Below are 27,530 nucleotides of genomic sequence, written 5' to 3' on the forward strand. Positions count from 1 at the left end.
TTCAATCACAAGTCTCCATAATTATATTTTTACACTGTGTTTAGCATAATATAAAAAATATTTTCTTAAAAAAAAATCACTGGTTAATTTCTCTAGATGATTAATGATTGTTATTTGAAGTTAATTTTTTTAATTAATGGAAATTTGTTATATTAATTAAATATTTGATACCCGGATTTATTGTTTAATTCCAGCTTCGTCTCTTTCCCCAATCCCCCCTTTCCCTTCTTTTTGAACATGATACATGCCCATCGGCAATACATATACATCATTAAATCACAGACTTACGTTTCATGTGATCAAAACCCATGGCCGATACAAGTCAAACGGAAACGGTGTCTTCCGAATGGGACGATCTAACGGGGAAGGTAGTGTTGGTGACCGGAGCGTCATCTGGAATCGGCCGGAGCTTCTGTGTAGATCTGGCGAACGCCGGTTGCAAAGTGATCGCGGCAGCACGCCGGGTAGATCGGCTGATATCTCTCTGCGATGAGATAAACGGAAAAGATCTCATCGATGACGTTCGGGCAGTGGCCGTGGAACTTGACGTCGCTGCTGAAGGTCCCGTGATAGAAGCCTCCGTCAAAAAAGCATGGGACGCATTTGGGCGCATTGATTGTTTGATTAACAACGCTGGGGTTAGAGGTGCGTAATAACAAAGAATTAATCGATTCAAGAGGCCATGATTGAATAAACTAGTTTGGTTTCTAATCTTGATAAGTTTATCCTATATATATCGACTGAATATGTTACTTCAAATAGAGCTTTCATGATTATGATTATTTTCAGGAAACGTGCTGTCTCCATTGGAGTTGTCTGAAGAAGAATGGAACAGCACCATGAGAACAAACTTAACAGGAACATGGTTGGTAGCTAAGTACGTGGGTAGATATATGTGTGATGCTAAACATAAACATAAACATGGAGGATCAATCATCAATATCTCATCTATTTCTAGTCTTCCTCGTGGAGAATTACCAGGAGGTCTGGCTTATGTGTCTTCAAAGGCAGGCGTTGTCACATTGACCAAGGTAATTAATTAACCTTTAATTCAACTTTTATAGATACCCTAACAACCCATAAACATCCTATTAGTATTTTCTACTAAATAAACACTCTATTAAATCTCAAACAGTATGGAGCTCATTGTGTAGCAAAAACAATCCATGTGCTCCATTTTTTAACATGGTAGCCACCCCTACAATCCAACTTTTTAAAATGTGAATTCACACAATTTTACATTTAATTAATCTTTTTTTAATTTTATTTCATTATAGTTTTCTTTATATTATTTTTCATCTTTAATTAAATTAAATGTTGTGTAGATCCGTTAAATAAATTTAAATTTTAATTAGATGTTTAAATATAATATTGTAATATATTAAGCAGTTTACTTATATTAGAAAATTAATTATGATATATATATATATATATATATATATATATATATATATATATATATATATATATATATATATATATATATATATATAAAGTTATAAACATAAATAAATATTAAGAAAGAATGAGAAAAGACAAAATAGAGGAGAGGGGTGGTTAATCAAAGGAAAGAGGGGTACATCAACCCCCTTTTTACATCTAATTAATTTTTTTTTTCCAGTTAATAACATCATTCCAATAATAATATAATAACATGGTTCTAATAATATACATTATATATTCTTTTAATAAAGTTATATTTATTAAAAGCAAAAACAAAAAATATATATTAATTAAAAGTTAAAACGTATGTTTTAGAAGATTGCGTTATTTTAATAAAATTATATTTGTTAAAAACAAAAACAAAAAATATATATTAATTAATGGATATTCATTAAAAAGTTAAAAAGTATGTTTTAGAGATTAGGTTTTTTTAATAAAATTATATTTATTAAAAACAAAAAGAAAAAAAATATTAATTAATAGATATTAATTAAAAGTTAAAAAGCAATTACTATTTATTTATTAGCTAATAATTACATTTGCCTAATCATAATAAAAAAGTAACTTTATTAATCATTAAAGGTGTTTTCTTTTAGTATATGTTGTTTTTTTTTTTTAGTATTTAGGAGTGTTTATTTAGCCGTTCCCTATAATTATATTATATATGATGATGATATTTATGTATATTAATTGAACAGGTTATGGCTATGGAAATGGGTATGTACAACATCAGGGTGAAGTCGATTAATCCGGGGATTTTTAGGTCTGAAATCACAGAAAGTTTACTGAGGAAGAAGTGACTGAATCAAGTAGTTGAAAAGATTGTCCCCTTAGGAACATTTGGGACTACTGATCCAGGGTTGACAAGTCTAGTAAGGTATTTGATCCATGATTCATCCACGTACGTCACTGGAAATACGTTCATTGTGGATGCTGGTACCACCTTACCAGGTGTCCCACTTTTTTCTTCACTTTAGAATTCAGATAAACCCACACATTCTTGTACATCAACTTTCAAGTCGGATACATTTTTAATTTGCATGCACGGCGGAACACCACCAATAAAATTAGGGATGCCAAAATGAAAACTCCAAAAATAAGAAGCCTATATATATATATATATATATATATATATATATATATATATATACACACACACACACACTAGTTTATAACCCGTGGAATCATGGTTACAAGATTAATTAAAATTTCTAAGTAAAAACTCAAAAATATTAATTAATTATTTTAAATAACTTATTAATTAATTTAATGTAATTAAATGAAAATTTAAAATTTGAAATGAAGAATCATTAAATTGACAAGTGTCATGATATTAATTACAAGTCTTAACATAATGACACATGACAAAAGAGCTACTCTTTCATTAATATATATATATATATGGAGGGAAATGATCAAATGAGAACACCTAAAAGGTTGAAAACGCGAGAACAAGTATATTCATTTGCGATTCCATGTATTCATTTTTGGAGAAGTGATAAATTTTTATGCACAATCAACATGAATAGGCATTTTCTATTCAATTGAAATTAAAGGCGTAAAAGTTTATCATTTCTCCACAAATGAATACATGGAATCGCAAATGAATATACTTTGTTCTCGCGTTCTCAACCTTTTTGGTGTTCTCATTTGATCCTACTCCTATATATATATATATATATATATATATATATATATATATATATATATATATATATATATATATATAAGATCAAATATGAATCTCAAGTACTGTGTGATTGTATGAATGTGTGATCAAAGTCTACCATTAGATTAAAACAATGGATGATTGATATTAGGGAGCATGGAATAAACATAGGATATCATTACTATATAATTATAATTAATTAATTCTATAGTTATTAAAAACTAAATATGACATTTATTGATAGGGAGAGAGAGAGAAACAAAATTTTCATTTGGAAATCAACTAAAATCTATTAATAAAATCTTATTATTACATTTAAAAAACTAAATCATTTGTTAGAAAATCCGTATTAAAGAATATGTAATATTATTTTTATAGAATAATCACAAAATCGTTGAAATATATTTCATTTTTTAAGAAAATTTCAATTGCATGAAATTAATTTCTTTCTTTAACAATTAGATGATTTCATTCGCGATTATACAAAAATGCTAGCAATATTTTTATATAGTAATTACAAAACATGAAATTAAAGAATTAGATGTTTTTTTTTCTTTAAAAATCAAGCATTTATTGGAACTGATATCATTCCTTAAGAATCATAGTTTATTCTATAAGAATACATTGATTGATAAATGTTTTTAAATTAATGTCATAAAACAATTAATTAACCTTTAATTCAACTTTTATAGATACCCTAACAACCCATAAACACCCTATTAGTATTTTCTACTAAATAAACACTCTATTAAATCTCAAACAGTATGGAGCTCATTGTGTAGCAAAAACAATCCATGTGCTCCATTTTTTAACATGGTAGCCACCCCTACAATCCAACTTTTTAAAATGTGAATTCACACAATTTTACATTTAATTAATCTTTTTTTAATTTTATTTCATTATAGTTTTCTTTATATTATTTTTCATCTTTAATTAAATTAAATGTTGTGTAGATCCGTTAAATAAATTTAAATTTTAATTAGATGTTTAAATATAATATTGTAATATATTAAGCAGTTTACTTATATTAGAAAATTAATTATATATATATATATATATATATATATATATATATATATATATATATATATAAAGTTATAAACATAAATAAATATTAAGAAAGAATGAGAAAAGACAAAATAGAGGAGAGGGGTGGTTAATCAAAGGAAAGAGGGGTACATCAACCCCCTTTTTACATCTAATTAATTTTTTTTTCCAGTTAATAACATCATTCCAATAATAATATAATAACATGGTTCTAATAATATACATTATATATTCTTTTAATAAAGTTATATTTATTAAAAGCAAAAACAAAAAATATATATTAATTAAAAGTTAAAACGTATGTTTTAGAAGATTGCGTTATTTTAATAAAATTATATTTGTTAAAAACAAAAACAAAAAATATATATTAATTAATGGATATTCATTAAAAAGTTAAAAAGTATGTTTTAGAGATTAGGTTTTTTTAATAAAATTATATTTATTAAAAACAAAAAGAAAAAAAATATTAATTAATAGATATTAATTAAAAGTTAAAAAGCAATTACTATTTATTTATTAGCTAATAATTACATTTGCCTAATCATAATAAAAAAGTAACTTTATTAATCATTAAAGGTGTTTTCTTTTAGTGTATGTTGTTTTTTTTTTTTAGTATTTAGGAGTGTTTATTTAGCCGTTCCCTATAATTATATTATATATGATGATGATATTTATGTATATTAATTGAACAGGTTATGGCTATGGAAATGGGTATGTACAACATCAGGGTGAACTCGATTAATCCAGGGATTTTTAGGTCTGAAATCACAGAAAGTTTACTGAGGAAGAAGTGACTGAATCAAGTAGTTGAAAAGATTGTCCCCTTAGGAACATTTGGGACTACTGATCCAGGGTTGACAAGTCTAGTAAGGTATTTGATCCATGATTCATCCACGTACGTCACTGGAAATACGTTCATTGTGGATGCTGGTACTACCTTACCAGGTGTCCCACTTTTTTCTTCACTTTAGAATTCAGATAAACCCACACATTCTTGTACATCAACTTTCAAGTCGGATACATTTTTAATTTGCATGCACGGCGGAACACCACCAATAAAATTAGGGATGCCAAAATGAAAACTCCAAAAATAAGAAGCCTATATATATATATATATATATATATATATATATATATATATATATATATATACACACACACACTAGTTTATAACCTGTGGAATCATGGTTACAAGATTAATTAAAATTTCTAAGTAAAAACTCAAAAATATTAATTAATTATTTTAAATAACTTATTAATTAGTTTAATGTAATTAAATGAAAATTTAAAATTTGAAATGAAGAATCATTAAATTGACAAGTGTCATGATATTAATAACAAGTCTTAACATAATGACACATGACAAAAGAGCTACTCTTTCATTAATATATATATATATATATATATATATATATATATATATATATATATATATATATATATATATATATATATATATATATATATATATATATATATATATATATATATGGAGGGAAATGATCAAATGAGAACACCTAAAAGGTTGAAAACGCGAGAACAAGTATATTCATTTGCGATTCCATGTATTCATTTTTGGAGAAGTGATAAATTTTTATGCACAATCAACATGAATAGGCATTTTCTATTCAATTGAAATTAAAGGCGTAAAAGTTTATCATTTCTCCACAAATGAATACATGGAATCGCAAATGAATATACTTTGTTCTCGCGTTCTCAACCTTTTTGGTGTTCTCATTTGATCCTACTCCTATATATATATATATATATATATATATATATATATATATATATATATATATATATATATATATATATATATATATATATAAGATCAAATATGAATCTCAAGTACTGTGTGATTGTATGAATGTGTGATCAAAGTCTACCATTAGATTAAAACAATGGATGATTGATATTAGGGAGCATGGTATAAACATAGGATATCATTACTATATAATTATAATTAATTAATTCTATAGTTATTAAAAACTAAATATGACATTTATTGATAGGGAGAGAGAGAGAGAAACAAAATTTTCATTTGGAAATCAACTAAAATCTATTAATAAAATCTTATTATTACATTTAAAAAACTAAATCATTTGTTAGAAAATCCGTATTAAAGAATATGTAATATTATTTTTATAGAATAATCACAAAATCGTTGAAATATATTTCATTTTTTAAGAAAATTTCAATTGCATGAAATTAATTTCTTTCTTTAACAATTAGATGATTTCATTCGCGATTATACAAAAATGCTAGCAATATTTTTATATAGTAATTACAAAACATGAAATTAAAGAATTAGATGTTTTTTTTTCTTTAAAAATCAAGCATTTATTGGAACTGATATCATTCCTTAAGAATCATAGTTTATTCTATAAGAATACATTGATTGATAAATGTTTTTAAATTAATGTCATAAAACAATTAATTAACCTTTAATTCAACTTTTATAGATACCCTAACAACCCATAAACACCCTATTAGTATTTTCTACTAAATAAACACTCTATTAAATCTCAAACAGTATGGAGCTCATTGTGTAGCAAAAACAATCCATGTGCTCCATTTTTTAACATGGTAGCCACCCCTACAATCCAACTTTTTAAAATGTGAATTCACACAATTTTACATTTAATTAATCTTTTTTTTAATTTTATTTCATTATAGTTTTCTTTATATTATTTTTCATCTTTAATTAAATTAAATGTTGTGTAGATCCGTTAAATAAATTTAAATTTTAATTAGATGTTTAAATATAATATTGTAATATATTAAGCAGTTTACTTATATTAGAAAATTAATTATATATATATATATATATATATATATATATATATATATATATATATATATAAAGTTATAAACATAAATAAATATTAAGAAAGAATGAGAAAAGACAAAATAGAGGAGAGGGGTGGTTAATCAAAGGAAAGAGGGGTACATCAACCCCCTTTTTACATCTAATTAATTTTTTTTTCCAGTTAATAACATCATTCCAATAATAATATAATAACATGGTTCTAATAATATACATTATATATTCTTTTAATAAAGTTATATTTATTAAAAGCAAAAACAAAAAATATATATTAATTAAAAGTTAAAACGTATGTTTTAGAAGATTGCGTTATTTTAATAAAATTATATTTGTTAAAAACAAAAACAAAAAATATATATTAATTAATGGATATTCATTAAAAAGTTAAAAAGTATGTTTTAGAGATTAGGTTTTTTTAATAAAATTATATTTATTAAAAACAAAAAGAAAAAAAATATTAATTAATAGATATTAATTAAAAGTTAAAAAGCAATTACTATTTATTTATTAGCTAATAATTACATTTGCCTAATCATAATAAAAAAGTAACTTTATTAATCATTAAAGGTGTTTTCTTTTAGTATATGTTGTTTTTTTTTTTAGTATTTAGGAGTGTTTATTTAGCCGTTCCCTATAATTATATTATATATGATGATGATATTTATGTATATTAATTGAACAGGTTATGGCTATGGAAATGGGTATGTACAACATCAGGGTGAACTCGATTAATCCGGGGATTTTTAGGTCTGAAATCACAGAAAGTTTACTGAGGAAGAAGTGACTGAATCAAGTAGTTGAAAAGATTGTCCCCTTAGGAACATTTGGGACTACTGATCCAGGGTTGACAAGTCTAGTAAGGTATTTGATCCATGATTCATCCACGTACGTCACTGGAAATACGTTCATTGTGGATGCTGGTACTACCTTACCAGGTGTCCCACTTTTTTCTTCACTTTAGAATTCAGATAAACCCACACATTCTTGTACATCAACTTTCAAGTCGGATACATTTTTAATTTGCATGCACGGCGGAACACCACCAATAAAATTAGGGATGCCAAAATGAAAACTCCAAAAATAAGAAGCCTATATATATATATATATATATATATATATATATATATATATATATATATATATATATATATATATATACACACACACACACACTAGTTTATAACCTGTGGAATCATGGTTACAAGATTAATTTAAATTTCTAAGTAAAAACTCAAAAATATTAATTAATTATTTTAAATAACTTATTAATTAATTTAATGTAATTAAATGAAAATTTAAAATTTGAAATGAAGAATCATTAAATTGACAAGTGTCATGATATTAATAACAAGTCTTAACATAATGACACATGACAAAAGAGCTACTCTTTCATTAATATATATATATATATATATATATATATATATATATATATATATATATATATATATATATATATATATATATATATATATATATATGGAGGGAAATGATCAAATGAGAACACCTAAAAGGTTGAAAACGCGAGAACAAGTATATTCATTTGCGATTCCATGTATTCATTTTTGGAGAAGTGATAAATTTTTATGCACAATCAACATGAATAGGCATTTTCTATTCAATTGAAATTAAAGGCGTAAAAGTTTATTATTTCTCCACAAATGAATACATGGAATCGCAAATGAATATACTTTGTTCTCGCGTTCTCAACCTTTTTGGTGTTCTCATTTGATCCTACTCCTATATATATATATATATATATATATATATATATATATATATATATATATATATAAGATCAAATATGAATCTCAAGTACTGTGTGATTGTATGAATGTGTGATCAAAGTCTACCATTAGATTAAAACAATGGATGATTGATATTAGGGAGCATGGTATAAACATAGGATATCATTACTATATAATTATAATTAATTAATTCTATAGTTATTAAAAACTAAATATGACATTTATTGATAGGGAGAGAGAGAGAAACAAAATTTTCATTTGGAAATCAACTAAAATCTATTAATAAAATCTTATTATTACATTTAAAAAACTAAATCATTTGTTAGAAAATCCGTATTAAAGAATATGTAATATTATTTTTATAGAATAATCACAAAATCGTTGAAATATATTTCATTTTTTAAGAAAATTTCAATTGCATGAAATTAATTTCTTTCTTTAACAATTAGATGATTTCATTCGCGATTATACAAAAATGCTAGCAATATTTTTATATAGTAATTACAAAACATGAAATTAAAGAATTAGATGTTTTTTTTTCTTTAAAAATCAAGCATTTATTGGAACTGATATCATTCCTTAAGAATCATAGTTTATTCTATAAGAATACATTGATTGATAAATGTTTTTAAATTAATGTCATAAAACAAGTGAGATACAATGAAATAGATTTCATTCTTTCCGAATGGTCATCAATATTGTATAACATATATTTTGAAGTATATGTAATATATTTTTTTTACATAGATTCACCAAAACTATAAATCAATTAGAAATTCTTAAAGAATTTTATTTTTACACAACAAAAGAGTATAGCGTATTCTTCAAGAATACATTATAAATAATCAATTATTGATACCATTTTTAAAAGAATGAACATTCATGTTAACCCTATCTTCATTTTGAGTTACACAATATAACTTATTCTTTAAGAGTATGTGCGTTTTTTGTTTTCATTTAACATCGACACTTCCAACACAAATGAAAAAGAAAAATTATATTTTTGTATGTTCCTCCAAAATGTGCCAAATGTGATTATAGTTTATAACACACCAAAAAGAATTCATTTTTTAGAGTAACATTTTACGACTATTTCCTTACCTCCTTATCGGCTTAAAAAAAACTTTGGATGAAAGATTTTTTTTTTTTCATTTCCGATCAGAATTTAAACTCATTACCAAAATTATAGCGTCCAATTTAAATAAGTTACCATAATTATAGAATAATAAGTTACAATTAATATTTTAATTTTTAAGTTAATTATTATAATATTTTTATACAATGATTGATCCAAAAATGGTTATACATTCATATAATATATAGAGTTTATATATGAACGTAGCTCTTTCTTTTTCTCTCTCTCTCTCTCTCTCTATATATATATATATATATATATATATATATATATATATATATATATATATATTGTATATTTCGTTTTAGAAAATATATAGATATTATGTTTGGAATATGAATAAACGCATATATCATTATATGACGCATAACAAACATTTCATTGTTTTAGGTTCATTTTCATAAATAAAAAAATAATATAATGAAATGATTAAACATAAATATATTATACTTCTTCCGTTTCAAATTAATAGTTTATGTTTTTTTTTTGGTTTTTTCTAAAATAATTGTCTACTTCTAAAAATAAATATCATTTTTATCAAAATACCATTTATTTATTAGTAAAATTACAATGAAATTAAATGCAACTATCATATAATTTAATGTAACAAAATGGTATAATTGTTATTTCATTTAATAAAATTAATAATAATAATAAAAAAAAAATTGTCAGAAAAATCTCTATATTTTTGGAAAAAGTTTCAATTTAGTCATAAAATTTATTTTTTGAACAGAAAAGTCCCAATTATTTCATTTTGGCTCAAATTAACAAAAAAAAGTTTTTTATTTTAACAAGAAATGACATATTATCGTGTAAAATCAAATAATCGAGACTTTTCTATTTAAAAAAATTGGTACTAAAATGAAACTTTTCTGAAAATATTAAAAAATTTCTGACAATTTCCCTAATAAAAAAGCGAAAGGTTCTAGGCTTATAGGCTTCAACATTGATCACACATCAAATAGGAAAAACAACCAAGGTTCTTTCATAGAGCATATCGGTTCACAATATCACAAATTATAAAAACTTAGTCAAAGAGAACAACGAGAGATTGAAGATGTTAAAGATGGTAATGAACATACAAAAAGACCTCAGAAACAAGAAGCGAGGCGAAGAGCAATAATATTCCAGTAGTGACTATCGTCGATTCTTAAACAACAACCATCGATTGGAGAGGCGTGGTTAGAGTTTTATAAATTTTACCGTTTAGGTTTCTTTGATCTATTTTCTGCTTTATAAAGAATAAATTGATTTGAATTTGTGGGCTTTTTTTATTTGAAGAGTCTAGTTTTCATATTTATTTTGATATTTTGATTGCCTGTTAATTTTGATATCAAGTATTTTAGTAGTAGATCCATATATTTTTCTCTGTTTGAAATTGTGTCTTGATTTTTTCTTAAATCAACAACCAAACTCTTTGAGATATTAGGAAATAGGAAGTAAATGGGAAAAAATGGGGGAGATAAGGAGGGAGGGGGGGGGGGAGATAAGGGTATGGCCTTCCCTACCCCTCTAAAGGGATCCGTGTAACACCTCAAACTTTAAACCAAAATTTTCATTTTTAAATTACCAGAATATTATTCATAAACCAAGTCATCCAAAAAAATAAGTGTCAAATAATAATTATCATCATAAAACATCCGAGTATCATAGACTGCCCCAGTAACAAGTCTCCAAGCGAGTGTGTTAAAATCTGACCTTCGACGTCACCCGATCCTCAGAAATATCTAAAACACATAAATCAACAACTTTAAGCATGAAACTTAGTGAGTTCCCCAAGATACCACATATAACACATCATAAATAAACAGTTATGGGTTATTAGCAACCATGTGGACTATTAGCAGTCATAGTGGGCAACAACACACCCTGTACGTTATCAACAACCCTGGAGGCTATCTGTACCCTCAGTCACTATAACATCCGGAAATTTCAAGTATTATATTTATTGTTTTATTTTGAGTTTTGAGGAAGAACTCCGCGAGTTGGTGCGTAGACTCGCTGAGTAGAGACGTGATTTCTCATCTGGATTAATGACCGGACTCGACGAGTCACAATGGTGGACTCGGCGAGTCAGCGCTGTCTAATGAAACCCTAATTTCTCGGATTTGGGGCCTATTTAAAGGGCCTTATGGCCGTCATTTGTGCTCACTAGTCCCCAGCAAAACCCTAGAGCATTTGAGCGTGTAGAGTGAGAGAAGGAGCCATTATCAACCATTGGAGGTGTTGTTTAGCAAGGGAAAGGAAGTTTTAGCCAAGAGGAAGCAAGAGGAACAACTTCCTGAAGATTTGAGGTCCAGAACATCACATTTGAGGTACCATTTTCGAACCCTTTTCTGTTGAGGTGATGTTCATGTTGATTTAGGGTTTGTTGAGCCCTTTTGTGGCTAGATCTAGTACCTATTTGGTCCCATAAGCGAGTTAGGTTCTAGATCTGGACCCTTAGAGGTCCAAAGTGTCCCTTTGTCCAAGCTTTTTATGAATCCATGGAGGTTTTGGGTTGGGATCTTTGTGTTTGAGGTCAAAACACCATTTATGAGTCATTAGGTGTGATATGAGAGCTAAGACATGAACTTTACGTGATAAATAAGCTTGGAAAGACTGGATCTATGAGTTAGTGGAACAAATCTGACCTCAGAAGGTCGTTTGGCGTTGTGCATGGAATGCACTCGCTGAGTCCATTGGCAGACTCGACGAGTTGGTGCGGGTTATTCATAGATTTCGAACTAGGGGTTGAGTAACCGAGTTGGGTGAGTGACTCGGTGAGTCGGAAGGGACTCAGAGGAAATGGGGTCCTCGTAGGGACTCGACGAGTCCACGCCAGACTCGACGAGTTGGGGTTGACCATTGACCATCGACCAGAGTTGACTGGTGTTGACTTGATAGAGTTAGTCAACCTTAATTAGGAAGTGTTAATTAGAGATGTATTGTGTTATAGGAGGACTATAGCTCGGGAGATCGAACACTAGTGATTTCAGGGATTTACGAGTTACCGAGATACGTGAGGTGAGTCTTCTCACTATACTTTACCTTGAGTTGGTAAATAGAGTTATGTGATACAATGCTTTATATATATATATATATATATATATATATATATATATATATATATATATATTATTTGTTGTACCGCATTCTTCTATGTGATTTATGCTGTGCATGCTTGCAGAGTTAGAACCTCAGGGTTCACAGAGTTTGGGTCCACGGACCCACAGAGTTATAGGCTCGAGTGGCTAATATGTGTTATATGTGGTAATTTGGGGAACTCACTAAGCTTTGTGCTTGCAGTGTTTTGGTTATGTGTTTCAGGTACTAGTGAGGATCGCGAGAATGCACCGGCTTGATCAGTACACACACGGGATTTTATGATATGAGATCTTGGGATATTGTTATATATGTTATACATTGAGTTTCAAACAATGATGTTTTTATGATTTACAAATGAAATATGTTTTTTTATAAATGCGAAAAATTGTTTTGGAAAATTTACGGTTTTACAAGTTGGTATCAGAGCCTTGGTTTGAGGGATTCGGGTACACCTTTGGGAGTATTTGAACTCAAACTGAGGATTTGGAAAACATTTTCAAAAGAGAACCAAATTTTCTAAAAGAAGTAAAAGATTTTCAGAGAAACACAGAGCAGAAACGTGTGTACGATCAGTCAGCGTCCGAACGGTGATTTCCCAAAATACCCTTATATTATATGTTTATGAGATTGATATGATGTATTCTCTTGCTAGAGTGGGATAGGTATTCCTATTAGGACTAGAGTGCCCTGATTTGAGATGCTTTAGCCTAGGAAGAGGTGAGCTGCTATGAGATGCTTGAGAGTGAATAGGTAGCAGCAAGGAGCTTATGAGAGATCTGTTAGAGAGTGGATTATGCATAGTAGAGTACTTGGGATTTGGGATCCGAAGAGGAGGACTTGGGGTGTATACTGATACGGTGCGGACAGTAGTATTGGGCCCGTACTACTGAAAACACCGGGTCGGTGTACAGTCCAAGTAAGAATCTTTAGGATGTCAGGGATCAAGGAGGGATGAGTTATCGAGTGCGAGTATACTCGAGTGAATTTCTAATATATCGTATGTTGTATTTCAGAGGTAGATCATGGTGAGGACACGTTTTATGCCAGGGAGTAGTGAGGCTAGCGATGAGGAGATCCGCCGGATCATCCATGAGGAGGTGGCTGCGGCCATCAAGGCAGAGATACCAGACATGTTCAGGTCTATTAAGACCACGTTGATTGATACTTTTGACGAGCGTTATGCTAATCTTTCTGAGGCTACTGTTGCAGCGGCCACCGCAGTTATTGCTGCTACGAGGCCGCAGGGTGGTGACGCATTGCTGTTCCGAGAGTTCAACAACACGAAGCCGTCAGAGTTTGATGGGATGCAGGATCCGGTTACGGCGATGAGATGGGTGTCTGATATTGAGGGTTGTTTCTACACATGCTCGTGTCCGGAGCACTTGAGGGTTCGATTTGCGCTGAAGCAGCTTCGCCTGCGGGCGAAGGACTGGTGGAAGTTCACGATGGCACACTATTCTCCAGCAGAGCTTGCTGTAGTGACCTGGGAGAGGTTCACCACCATGTTTCGCGATGAGTACGTTCCTCCGGTGGAACGGGATCGGTTGGCACAGGAGTTTTTGACCCTCAAGCAGGGTACAGAGTCTGTTACGGTTATCGCCAAGATGTTTCTTGAGAGGGCGATGTTCTGCCCTGAGCACGTGTCATCTGAGCAGGCACATATGAGCCGTTATTTGAGTATTTTGCGGAGGGATATTCAGGAGTTCGTGGCGAACTCCTCGTACCGGACATTTACCGAGCTTCAAGAGAATGCACGGAAGAGGGAGATTGAGCTAGAGACTCAGGCGAGGGAGGAGGCAGAGTCTCAGGGGATGGATCGGCGACCGGCACAGTCTCAGCCGACAGCCAAGCGGGCCAAGCCCGCTGATCCCAGAGCAGGGAGCCAGAAGGGCTGCAATTGTGGGATGTGCGGCAAGGGTCATGATGGAGTTTGTAGAGCTGGATCTTGCTACAAGTGTGGCATGGAGGGGGATATGGCCAAGGACTGCCCCAAGGGGTTTGCAATGTGTTTCCACTGCAATCAGACCGGACACCGAAAGGCAGAGTGTCCGCAGTTGCGGGGATCAGCTCAGGGAGCACCTCAGGGATCTGCCCCTGCCGCCATCAGAGCTACCGAGAGTCAACCAGTGAAGGCCGAGGCGCCGAAGGTACGAGGGAGATCCTTCCAGTTAACCGCGGAGGAGGTCCGCGCAACACCTAATGTCGTGGCTGGTATGTATTCTTTCATGTAATCATTTACTGTTTAAGATTTTATGCTTATATTATGATATGCGTAGGTACTTTTCTTGTGAATTATGTACCTGCTTTGGTGTTATTTGACTCGGGTGCGAGTCGATCTTTTCTATCGTTGGCTTTCAGTTGGCACATCAGTATTAGTCAAAAGGCGTTGAGTCGACCTCTGAGAGTTTCCATCGCCGATGAGAAAGCAGTATATGCCACGAAGGTGATTCGAGGATGTGTACTCAAGATTTTCGGTGTAGAGTTTCCTATTGATTTGGTCCCGATTGCGATGGGGGACATCTGTGTCATCGTAGGTATGGATTGGTTGAGTAGATTTGGAGCAGTTATCGACTGCGAGCGACAGCTGGTGACTATACGAGACCCAAGTGGGGGAGTTCTTGTGGTGTACGGCGAGGGTACACGTTCTGGGTTAGCGTTTTGTTCGGCCGCTAGAGCGAGGCAGTGTCTACAACAGGGTTGTAAGGGATTTGTGGCGTACGTAATGGATACGCAGGTTGATTCAAAGAGGCCGAGGTCAGTTGAGGTGGTTACGATAGTGCGTGAGTTCCCGGATGTATTTCCAGAGGAGTTTCCGGGTGTGCCTCCCGTGAGGCAAGTAGAGTTCAATATCGATTTGGTTCCCAGGGCCGCGCCTATCGCCAAGGTGCCTTATCGCCTTGCACCTTCAGAGATGCAAGAGTTATCGTCGCCGCTTCAGGAGCTGCTGGGAAAGGGATTTATTCGGCCGAGCAGCTCACCGTGGGGAGCGCATATCCTTTTTTTCAAGAAGAAGGATGGTTCACACCGGATGTGCATTGATTACCGGGAGTTGAACAAACTGACGGTCAAGAATCGTTACTCGTTGCCGAGGATCGACGATTTGTTCGATCAGTTACAGGGAGCATCTTGGTTCTCCAAGATCGATTTGAGGTCTGGATATCATCAGGTAAGGGTGCGAGATGAGGACATCCCGAAGACAGCGTTCAGGACGCGTTATGGGCATTACGAGTTTGTGGTGATTCCTTTCGGGCTCACCAATTCCCCAGCAGTATTCATGGATCTCATGAATCGAGTGTGCAGGCCGATGTTGGATCGGTTGGTGATCATATTCATCGACGACATTTTGGTATATTCGAGATCTAGAGAGCAGCATGAGGAGCATTTGAGGGAGATCCTCGGAGTTCTGAGATCGGAGAGGCTTTATGCCAAATTCTCCAAGTGTGATTTCTGGTTGCGAGAGGTCCAGTTCCTAGGGCATCTCGTTAACTAGAAAGGAATATTGGTCGACCCGGCCAAAGTTGAGGCAGTGATGGGTTTAGAGGTGCCGAGATCACCCTCCGAGATCAAAAGCTTCTTAGGATTGGCAGGTTATTATCGGAGATTTATCAGGGATTTCTCTAAGATTGCAGTGCCACTCACCAAGTTGACCCGGAAGGGTGTCGTTTTTTCATGGGGCCCTGAGCAGCAGGCCTCATTTGAGACACTTCGCCAAAAGTTATGTGAAGCCCCGGTGTTAGCCCTCCCGGAGGGAATGGAGGACTTTGTGGTATACTGTGATGCGTCGATCTTGGGGATGGGAGCGGTACTGATGCAGAGAGGGCATGTGATAGCATACGCATCGAGGCAGCTGAAGCCTCATGAGACGAGGTATCCCGCCCATGATCTAGAGTTGGGGGCAGTGGTGTTCGCCCTCAAAATTTGGCATCACTATCTGTACGGGGTTTGGTGTACAATATACACGGACCATAAGAGTCTGAAGTATTTGATGGATCAGCCTAACCTAAATATGTGGCAGAGGAGGTGGTTGGATGTGGTCAAGGATTATGATTGTGAGATCCTGTACCATTCGGGCAAGGCTAATGTCGTAGCCGATGCATTGAGTCGCAGGGCGGAGAGCGCCCCATTGCGAGATGTATGTTTGCGATTGATCGTAATGGCTCCGGTGTTGGATACCATTCGTGGAGCACAGGCTGAGGCTGTGAGGTCGGAGAATCAGAAGAGAGAGCGAGTTGTTAGGGTGGTATCAGAGTTCATTACCGATGATCGGGGGCTTATGACATTTCAGGGGTGTATATGGGTACCGTTTGTTGGTGGAACGCGTACCATTTTGATGGAAGAGGCTCATCGGTCGAAATTCTCGATCCATCCTGGGGCCACTAAGATGTATTTAGACCTGAGGAGAGAGTATTGGTGGCCCTATATGAAGAGGGATGTTGTATGGTTTGTTGAGAGGTGCTTAACCTGCCGTAGGGTTAAGGCCGAACACCGGAAACCGCATGGTAAGTTGCAGCCGTTGGAGGTTCCCGAATGGAAGTGGGAACAAATCACCATGGATTTTATCACCAAGTTGCCGAGGACTGCTAGGGGTGTCGATGCAATTTGGGTGATAGTGGATAGGTTGACAAAGAGCGCTCACTTCCTTGACATCAGTGAGAGCTCTTCTGCTGAGAGGTTGGCAGAATTGTATGTGAGAGAGGTGGTATCGCGTCATGGGATGCCAATCTCGATTGTTTCAAATCGAGATGTGCGTTTCACTTCTAGATTTTGGAAGAAATTCCATGAGGAGTTGGGTACGAGGTTGCATTTTAGTACCGGATACCACCCGCAGACTGACGGACAGAGTGAGCGAACGATTCAGACACTCGAGGACATGCTTCGAGCATGTGTGCTAGATTTCGGCGGAAGCCGGGACACGTATTTGCCCTTAGCGGAGTTTTCCTACAACAACAGCCATCATTCGAGCATTGGTATGCCGCCCTTTGAGCTGTTGTATGGGAGGAGGTGTCGAACCCCCAGTTGCTGGGGAGAAGTAGGGCAGCGTGTGATGGGAAGTACAGAGATTGTGCTGCAGACGAAAGAGCAGATACAGCGAGTCAGACAGAGATTTTTGACCTCTCAAAGCCGCCAGAAGAGTTATGCTGATAGAAGACGATCCGAGCTTGAGTTCCAGGTCGTTGACTATGCTCTCCTGGAGGTATCTCCTTGGAAAGGAGTGATTCGATTCAGGAAGAGGGGCAAGCTAGGACCCCGGTATATCGGGCCGTTCAGAGTAATCGCGAGGGTGGGCAAGGTAGCGTATCGCTTGGAGCTACCTGCGGAATTAGAGCGGATTCATAATACCTTCCATGTGCTTCAGTTGAGGAAGTGTATAGCCGACGAGTCAGCAGTAGTGCCGTTAGAGGACATTCAGGTGGATGCGAGCCTGAACTACGCGGAGAGACCAGTTGCGATTGTGGATCGGAAGATCAAGGTTCTGAGGAGCAAGGAGGTGCCTCTGGTTCAGGTCCAGTGGCAACATCGGAAAGGGTCGGAGCCTACTTGGGAACCAGAGCGTGAGAAGCGGGTGCAGCATCCGAAGCTATTTCAGGGTTGATACTTCGAGGGCGAAGTCGGATTCAAGTGGGGGATAATTGTAACATCCGGAAATTTCAGGTATTATATTTATTGGTTTATTTTGAGTTTTGAGGAAGAACTCGGCGAGTTGGTGTGTAGACTCGCCGAGTAGAGACGCGATTTCTCATCCGGATTAATGACCGGACTCGACGAGTCGCAATGGTGGACTCAGCGAGTTAGCGCTGTTTAATGAAACCCTAATTTCTTGGGTTTGGGGCCTATTTAAAGGGCCTTATGGCCGTCATTTGTGCGCACCAGCCCCCATAGCAAAACCCTAGAGCATTTGAACATGTTGAGTGAGAGAAGGAGTCATTATCAACCATTGGAGGTGTTGTTTAGCAAGGGAAAGGAAGTTTTAGCCAAGAGGAAGCAAGAGGAACAACTTCCTGAAGATTTGAGGTCCAGAACATCACATTTGAGGTACCATTTTCGAACCCTTTTCTGTTGAGGTGATGTTCATGTTGATTTAGGGTTTTTTGAGCCCTTTTGTGGCTAGATCTAGTGCCCATTTGGTCCCATAAGCGAGCTAGGTTCTAGATCTAGACCTTAGAGGTCCAGAGTGTCCCTTTGTCCAAGCTTTTTATGAATCCATGGAGGTTTTGGGTTGGGATCTTTGTGTTTGAGGTCAAAACACCATTTATGAGTCATTAGGTGTGATATGAGAGCTAAGACATGAACTTTACGTGATAAATAAGCTTGGAAAGACTGGATCTATGAGTTAGTGGAACAAATCTGACCTCAGAAGGTCGTTTGGCGTTGTGCATGGAATGCACTCGCTGAGTCCATTGGCAGACTCGACGAGTTGGTGCGGGTTATTCATAGATTTCGAACTAGGGGTTGAGTAACCGAGTTGGGTGAGTGACTCGGTGAGTCGGAAGGGACTCAGAGGAAATGGGGTCCTCGTAGGGACTCAGCGAGTCCATGCCAGACTCGGCGAGTCGGGGTTGACCGTTGACCATTGACAAGAGTTGACCGGTGTTGACTTGATAGAGTTAGTCAACCTTAATTAGGAAGTGTTAATTAGAGATGTATTGTGTTGTAGGAGGACTATAGCTCGGGAGATCGAGCACTAGTGATTTCAGGGATTTACGAGTTACCGAGATACGCGAGGTGAGTCTTCTCACTATACTTTACCTTGAGTAGGTAAATAGAGTTATGTGATACAATGCTTTATATATATATATATATATATATATATATATATATATATATATATATATATATATATATATATATATATTATTTTTTGTACTGCATTCTTCTATGTGATTTATGTTGTGCATGCTTGCAGAGTTAGAACCTGAGGGTTCACATAGTTTGTGTGCACGGACCCACAGAGTTATAGCCTCGAGTGGGTAATATGTGTTAAATGTGGTAATTTGGGGAACTCACTAAGCTTTGTGCTTATAGTTTTTTGTGTTATGTGTTTCAGGTACTAGTGAGGATCGCGGGAAGGCACCAACTTGATCAGTACACACACGGGATTTTATGATACGAGATCTTGGGATATTGTTATATGTTATACATCGAGTTTCAAACAATGATGTTTTTATGATTTACAAATGAATTATGTTTTTTTCTAAATGAGGAAAATTGTTTTGGAAATTTACGGTGTTACAGTCACGCATTAACAACATCATACAAAATAACAATTAGGCACAACTGGTCATCACAAATACAACTATTCTACCACACAGGTAAGAGTAAGTGAGGAGACTCACCTGATACTGATGATAGATAAATCTCACACCCGAACTGTCGGAATTAGACACCGCCTAATAACACAACAATTAACCCTAGTTAATAATCAAGGTACGCAGCTCAACTCATAAGTCCAAATCCCACACTAAGCTCTTTAAGGGCAAAAAGACCATTTTGGCCCTACCATGATCCAAAACCCTAATTCTTGACCAGAGGTCAAAAGTAAGCAAAAGTACGCACTGGGCATACACTTTCTTATGTGGGGCGTACAACTCAATCAACACCCAATCGGGAATGGGTCTGGCTACGTGGGGAGTACGTAGGACTACGGTCGGCGTACTTTGCCTGATCCACATTTATCAACTTTTATGTCTTAATCCGTTAAGACACCTATCCTAATTTCAGATCTAACCATAATAGTATGTCTTAACCCATAATGTCACTGAATTTAAGCTTTTGCATTGCTAGAAGGGACCTAATACACGAAACTCTAACCTCCATCACACTCTAAGTCACTTAACTCATGCATGGGCCAATGGAAATGATCAAGCAACCATTTTTATGAATCCACAAGACCTAGAACACATGAAAGGACAACTACAATGCTATGGAGTGCTACATACTCACAAAGGTCCACGCTTTGGGACAAAAAGATCATAAAAACTCATCTATGGAGATCTAAAAGGAAATACATCAAGGTACAAAATTTATACCTTCAGAAAATGCACAAGGTGAAGTAGTTTCTAGATCTACAAGTTGCAAGTAATACCTCCTTCTTCACTAGCCTTCTTCTTCAACAAGTAAGCACCAAAATCAATAATAAGCTCCAAATTCTTACAAAAAAAGCTTAAGCTCGAGATTAGGGTTTATGAGGGAAGGGTGGCTGATAAGAAATGTCCAAGGGAGGCATTAGGTGGAGTAAATAGGGATCAAAACCTTAAAATTAGGGTTTAGAGGATGAGCTAGTATACCCGACGTACCACAGGTATGCCGAGCATACTAGCACGACTTCCGCGATCCGGGTTCTCACAAGTACGCTATGCGTACCTCACATACGCAAAAGGTATGAGCTGAATTGTGATTATTTGAACAACAAGGGACCAAATATGCAAACTTTAAATAGGCTAAGGGCTAAAATGAAAATACATGTGTTTGATTCCATTTTATGCATCTTATAGGGTAGTTTTCATTATCATTTTAGCATCATATTTTGTACATTTTCATGTCATTTAGATAAATAGTGTTCAGCTCATGTATTTTGTTAGAATTCTCGTACTGCTCGTGTTTTTATGTCGATTTCAGATAGTTCGAGTGGAGCAGTGCTTTGGGAGTAGTTAGATGCGCGTTTGGAGCTTAAAATTGAGCTTGGGACTTATGGAGTATTTTGAGGAATGATTTAAAGGTGCTTTGGTCAAGAAACAGTCAATTGAATTGATCACATGAAGACAAAATATGCAATCGAAAGTTAAAGGATGGTTCTGGCAGCTTTGACCCCCTGTCAGTGTTTTGACCATATCTCGAGAACAGTAACTACAATTGACGCGAGGAAAAATGATCTAAAAAGTAGACGAAATTTCAGACGTCATAGGCACAACCTGCGATCACAGGTTTGCTCCTTGAGATTGCAAGTGACCCTTTTGCGATTGCAAGTTTGGTCGCAGGTTGCCTTCGAGGTTCTTTTGTGCCCAAAATTCATTCGGAAGTGAAAACTCAAAACCTGCAATCGCAGGTTGTCTCCTTGCAATTGCAGGTTGGCCAAAAAGTGTCAAAATAGCATCATACTTCATTAAAATGACATCAGATGCATTTATTTCAAAACCTGCGATTGCAGGTTGTCTCCTTGCGATCGCAGGTGCGTCATTTTTGCTGCTGGACGTATAAAAAGACCCTGATAGCCTTCCAGTAACCTAATTTGACGATTCCAAAGGTATCAGACGACGAAAATATGATTTTGGAGGCATTTCTTCTCTGATTTCATCAATTTCTGAAGATCTCAAGACTGTGGATCATCTCCTTCAAGTAGATTAGTAAGATTAGTTGTTTGATGTCTCTTTTTATCTATTTTTATCAGATTTTGGCCATGTCTGGCTAAACCCTAGTTTTCAGTTTTGCATAAGACAAGTACTTTTCATGTGATTGATCGTTAGATTTGGTTTTTGATTTGTGTTTTTATCTAGATTCTTCAGTTTTGTTCTTAATGAATGTTTGATTTTGATTCTTGTTAGTTTGATCACCTAGCTAGGGTTTTATCATTCCAGTTAATCAGTTAATAGAATCTGTAATTGTTATTGTCAACTGATAAAAGTAACAAGTATCAGATTGGTTCCGTTTTGGGATTTAACTCTATTATAAACTGTAAAAATCATATCTTTACGCTTCCGAGCTTGTGAGAAGTATTGGATATTGCTGGGAATTTTACATAGATTATAATGCAACTTTTCTGATTTAGTTAAGAGCTTATTTAATTAAACAGTAAAAAGTTAGGGTTAATTAAAGAGCTTGTTTTGGTTAACTAAATAAGGTAAAAGTGGAATTACTAGAGCTTGTTATTTTTTTCTCAGTACCAGCTTAGATAGAATGCATATCAAATAACCAAGTCAATGTTGATTGCATGATTAGGAAAGTCGCAACAGAACTTAAATCGTTTTTACTATTGATTTTCATTTAGTTTAATATCAATGCAATTTTAGTTTTTAGTTTAATTCAAATCCCCCTTTTAATAATTTCTATCTTGACTATATTGTGCCTGATGCAAAAAGGCATTGACCATTAGGCTGTGTCCCTGAGGATTCGACCCTGCTTCCTTGTGCTATATTTTTAGTGCAAGCAGCAGTGATAATTTATTTGCTTAATACGCGTGCGACAACATGTTAACAAATTGGCGTCGTTGCCGGGGACACGGTACTGCTTATTGTTTTTGCCAAAATCTTTATTCACAGGTAATCTAGTCTTCAAGCATGGTCGAGCCAACGACCTTAAAAAAGGGCGGCTTTCCGGGAGGCAACCCGATGAGTAGTTTTTAGTTTTTATGCTTTCAATAAAGAGATGATCATAGTTCCAAGCAAGCTTGGGGAAATCAGAGGATCGATAGAGTTGCTGAAATTCAGATTTTTCGTCAACATTCATTGTCCAAATCAGATTTCTGCAAACTTATCAGGCACATTCTTTTCTGCCTGCACATTTTTGCTTATATTCTTTATTGAGCTGTTCATTCATCTCTAAGCATTGAGGAAAATGCATCATTTTAAGCTTAGGGAGGGGGTTAGTGTAATATATTTGCATTTTTGCTAAAAAAGTTAATTTTTCAATTTGTCATTTAAAATTTTTCAAATTTTATTTTTCTGTTTGGATTTTATTTTATGCATTGCATTTAAAAAATCAAAAACCCAAAAAGATTTTTATTTCTAGTAATTTTTTTTTCTGCATATCAAAAAAAAAAAAAAAAAGAAATATACATGAGATGAGGATATCTTTTTACATTCGATAGCTCTGTTAAGATGAAGTGTGATAGTTACCAAAAATAATAGTCTCATTACAATCAATTTTAAAGAATTATCTTTTCAAGTGCTTTAAATGTTTTCAATATGAAACGAACAGTGTTTTGAAAATAATTTCCTTGAATGCCTTAAAAAGAACCTAGATTGGATAACCCTTATCATTCCTTGAAGTACTGAACCCTATAGTTTCTACGCCTTTTGAGATTGGGAGGGAGCTCTTGTTATACCCACAATTTGTTATCATTTTTGAAGTATTGAAGATATGGAGGGCCTCAAAGTAAAATTCGCGCCCAGTCAATGTATATATGTTAGAAATGGTACATCAAGAAACTTGAAGAAATCTACAATTCAAAGTCAAATGCAAGTCAAGTTCAAGTCGAAATCAAGAAGCAAACAAGTTAAATGTGAATAGTTGATCAATAAAAAGAAGATGTGTGGTATAATGAGATTGATCCCTCAATAGTGGAATCATAGGTGTAAGCTTGGATTTTCTGTCCATAGTGGAGCTTACCGCATTTACTGTACGAGTTCGGAAAAAAGGAGAGGTTGGTCAAGATAAGTTTTTATAAACGAATTTTCGTGAAATTGTTTTTAAAAATACACTGTTTTCACAAATTAAATTCGGCGTAAAAATTATTTCTTTAAGTTTGGTTTCACTACAAGAAAAAAGCCCTTTAATGACGCGCAAACAATGACACTCGCTGATAGAGGACGCGCATTTGTAAGTGCCCTAAAAATACTGTCAGTTTTGCAAAATTTGAAGGATAGAGGGCACGCATTTGTGCGCGCCCTAAAATTGGTGTTAGAAAAGAAAAATAAATAAATGCGGAGGGTGCCTTTCATAAATTGTGCGTCATGTAAGTGTGTCACTTTATAATTTTTAAGTGAAACACGCGTTTTAGGCGGGAAATGAAATCGACTAAAATTACTGGCGCCTATTGTATCCCAAAAATTAATCCCCCGCCTCTTCTACTTAGCAAGAAAAAGCCCTAGGTCCTTCATCTTCATCTTCAGCGGTGGGAATACCTAGGTCGATTATTCAGGGTTCAACAACAGATTTGTAAACAACAATCGTATACGATTCTGGATCTCGGCATGATTATGGCGCTTTGGAGCCGACGACGTGAACATCATTCATGAGAAAAGTTCATACAAAATTCGAGAATTTCAATGGTTTCGATTATTGAGTGGGGTACAGGGAGGTGTAATCATTTTGGAATCTTTGCTAATTGAGTTGAAATTGAACCCGAAAAACTCAATCCACACTTCGAACATCTCTGATTCTTTCTTCTTTCGCTCCCCAATCTCCTTGGCGGCGCTCTTTCCATTTCCATTTCCAACCTCAAACCACCGTTAAATGGAACCCAACAATTCAATCAATCAAATCGGCAATCACATCGACGATGATGGTGATCAGAACTCATTTCCAAGCCACTGTTATCAGATCATCACCTATTCAAGAAAGAGAAAACACTCTCAATCTCAGGTAATCACACTAATCGATTCAACACAAGTAAACCCTCTTTCAGAATAATCAGTTCTAGGGCTTGTTCTCCTTGCTCATACGTTCTCATACGATATTCAAAACCTCACTATGTCTCTCCTTCTCGAAATCCTCGCAAGATTGCCCCTGAAATCAATTTTTAGGTTCAAATGTGTTTGCAAACACTAGCTAGATTTAATTTCTCAGCCTTCATTTTCCTGTTTCTATTGCTCGCATATGCTCACAGCCAGCGCATCGTCATCATCCTTACCTCAAAATTCTCGATCCTTTGCTCTTTCAAAAAAAGTAAGCAGGTATTTTTGTATGTTCTTGTGGTCTCTTTACTTTCTGCTTGTATTGATAATATTGAACATATGTTTTGAGAATAGAATATTAAACCCTAGATTCTGGAAACTTGCAGAAAAGGAAGGAGATGAGCTATGCACTCCAAGTGTTCGAAGAAATGCTTAAAAGAAGAATCTTACCTAATTCATACCTTATAACATTACCTGATGTACATAAGACCAAGTGATATGGTACCTAATCACACCTTGCACTCGAATGCATACAGGGCAAGCCTGTATTTATTCTTTTTCTTAATTTGTTGGAGATGGTAACTAAGGATCATTCTTGTGAACATTCCTTCTTTTCAGGCTGTAGATTATCACAACTAAGAAATAGTTAAACTAAATTTTGTTAGGTGAAACTAGGTATGTTCTTAAATTTCTTTTTTATAAACTTGGTTACATTGGTTGATCTGGTTTTTTTCATGATCTTATCTAATTTGTGCTCTTGTAGTGCCCATGCACTTCCACCTTCATATCGGTCACTCATGACAACTGATGATTCAAGGATTCTTGATTTCTATGTTGATGGTATGTCCCATTCTAAGCTGTCTAATAGATAAATTTTGTTGCTTAATATCATTATGAACACTATTGATTATATACATATGTTGTTGTTTATACTCAGATTTTGATGTCGACACAGATGGAAAAAGATTTATTTGGCAGGTTAGGGGATATGATTATTGTTCCAAACGCCTATGGATCCCTTCAACAGCCATGTTTAATATGCCTATAATTTTCTTATGTTTCAAAAATATCTCTTTTGTAGGGTATCTGCAAGTTTCCTTTTATTGATGAAGAGCGCCTTCTTGATTCAACAAAAATGATTAAGAAGGAACTGACTGTACGTTAGGCTGAATTATATACAGGACTTTCAAACATTTGACAAGGAATCTAATTAACATGGTCTTTTATCTTCAGGAGGAGGAAGCTAAAAGAAATCCTGAGAATGTCGACAAGTAGTTCCTACACATTTTAGAAAATCTTGCCTTGTCGATTATCACTTCCTTTGACAATGAAGGCTCCATCGAGCAAAATACATGCTTAAGGTTGTGTTCTCCATTGTTATAATGCAGTGATTATTCTTTTTCCTAATGTAAATATTTTCTTCTCTTGTTTCAATTTCAGTGGAGAATTAATATCATATGTTTGTTGGGGTTACATTGAGCAAAACAGTAGGCGGTAGGCTAATCGCATCCACCCTAGTCCAAGTATCTTTTCCACACACACACACCCTAAACTTTAAAGATGACTAGAATTAATATTTCATGTAGATGACTTTTTTTTTTGTTAAATTGCCTTTTCTCAGGAAAGATCCCATCTCTCCAACGGATCAATGGATGACCACAATCGTGGTTCGGGGCAGGTTGTGCTTTTTACTTGTTTTTTTGGAAAGTTGATTACCCTTTCTAATTTTTTCATTAATTTTCTGCTTTTGTTTTCTGTTGCTTGCAGATGATGGATGGAACCCAGATCAATATAGATGTAACTGCACTTGGGGCTATAATTGCTTTGGGTCTAATGTACTTAAAGGTAACTCTTTGGCAGGAAGGATGACTATATATATTTGTTTATGATTTTATGTCAGCTCTGTTCTCAAGATTTACAACTTTGAAAAAATATTCTAATGACAGACTAAATTGCAAGCGATTCTATCCAGGCTTTGTATCCCATAAACACATTTCGAATTGCAATATGTGAGGCCCCACTTCATAATGCTCCTTGTCATTTCCAGTAATTTAATAATGTGGAGCAGGTACTGCTATTTAAAATTCATATGCTACATTAATATTCATGCTGGCTATATGTAAAGAGTAAGAGATCTCTTTAAACACCTTGTATGTGTTTTTAGGATTCATCCATCAGAAGATTGGATTCAGGGTTAGATACCCAAAGTAGTCTTGAATGGCATCAAAGGATTCATCCATCA

At 34.5% G+C, this 27,530-nt stretch overlaps 2 protein-coding genes across 7 annotated transcripts; both read left to right on the plus strand.

The window, feature by feature from the left end:
- Positions 1 to 203: 203 nt before the first annotated feature.
- Positions 204 to 8,018, plus strand: LOC145011425 (uncharacterized). 6 transcript variants are annotated; one of them, XR_013664110.1, is made up of 4 exons: positions 204 to 645; positions 790 to 1,031; positions 4,852 to 5,104; positions 7,672 to 8,018. XR_013664110.1 is itself a non-coding variant. In XM_078970144.1 (3 exons), the coding sequence occupies exons 1-3, from the start codon at positions 309 to 311 to the stop codon at positions 4,951 to 4,953; spliced, it is 681 nt and encodes a 226-aa protein (XP_078826270.1). In that variant the 5' UTR covers positions 204 to 308; the 3' UTR covers positions 4,954 to 5,198. The 6 variants fall into 6 exon arrangements, 2 of the variants coding, with proteins under 2 accessions (XP_078826270.1, XP_078826268.1); XR_013664111.1 differs by having other exon boundaries at positions 4,852 to 5,030; XR_013664109.1 differs by lacking the exon at positions 7,672 to 8,018 and adding an exon at positions 2,142 to 2,320 and having other exon boundaries at positions 209 to 645; positions 4,852 to 4,957.
- Positions 8,019 to 13,977: 5,959 nt separating this feature from the next.
- Positions 13,978 to 20,154, plus strand: LOC145012916 (uncharacterized). Its single transcript, XM_078971715.1, has 2 exons — positions 13,978 to 15,170; positions 20,005 to 20,154. Exons 1-2 carry the CDS (start codon positions 13,982 to 13,984, stop codon positions 20,037 to 20,039), a joined length of 1,224 nt encoding a protein of 407 aa, XP_078827841.1. The 5' UTR covers positions 13,978 to 13,981; the 3' UTR covers positions 20,040 to 20,154.
- Positions 20,155 to 27,530: the final 7,376 nt, after the last annotated feature.

The sequence above is a fragment of the Lactuca saligna genome, chromosome 8 (assembly GCF_052625555.1).
Source record: "Lactuca saligna cultivar CGN05327 chromosome 8, ASM5262555v1, whole genome shotgun sequence".
Taxonomy (NCBI): domain Eukaryota; kingdom Viridiplantae; phylum Streptophyta; class Magnoliopsida; order Asterales; family Asteraceae; genus Lactuca; species Lactuca saligna.

Excerpts from the sequence above, each read along its gene's own strand:
- LOC145011425 (XM_078970144.1), top strand. The coding sequence starts at position 309 with ATGGCCGATACAAGTCAAACGGAAACGGTGTCTTCCGAATGGGACGAT. Across the intron at positions 646-789 it reads TAACAACGCTGGGGTTAGAG|GAAACGTGCTGTCTCCATTG; the intron begins GTGCGTAATAAC and ends GATTATTTTCAG. Across the intron at positions 1,032-4,851 it reads GCGTTGTCACATTGACCAAG|GTTATGGCTATGGAAATGGG; the intron begins GTAATTAATTAA and ends TTAATTGAACAG.
- LOC145012916 (XM_078971715.1), top strand. The coding sequence starts at position 13,982 with ATGGTGAGGACACGTTTTATGCCAGGGAGTAGTGAGGCTAGCGATGAG. Across the intron at positions 15,171-20,004 it reads AACACCTAATGTCGTGGCTG|GTACTAGTGAGGATCGCGGG; the intron begins GTATGTATTCTT and ends TATGTGTTTCAG.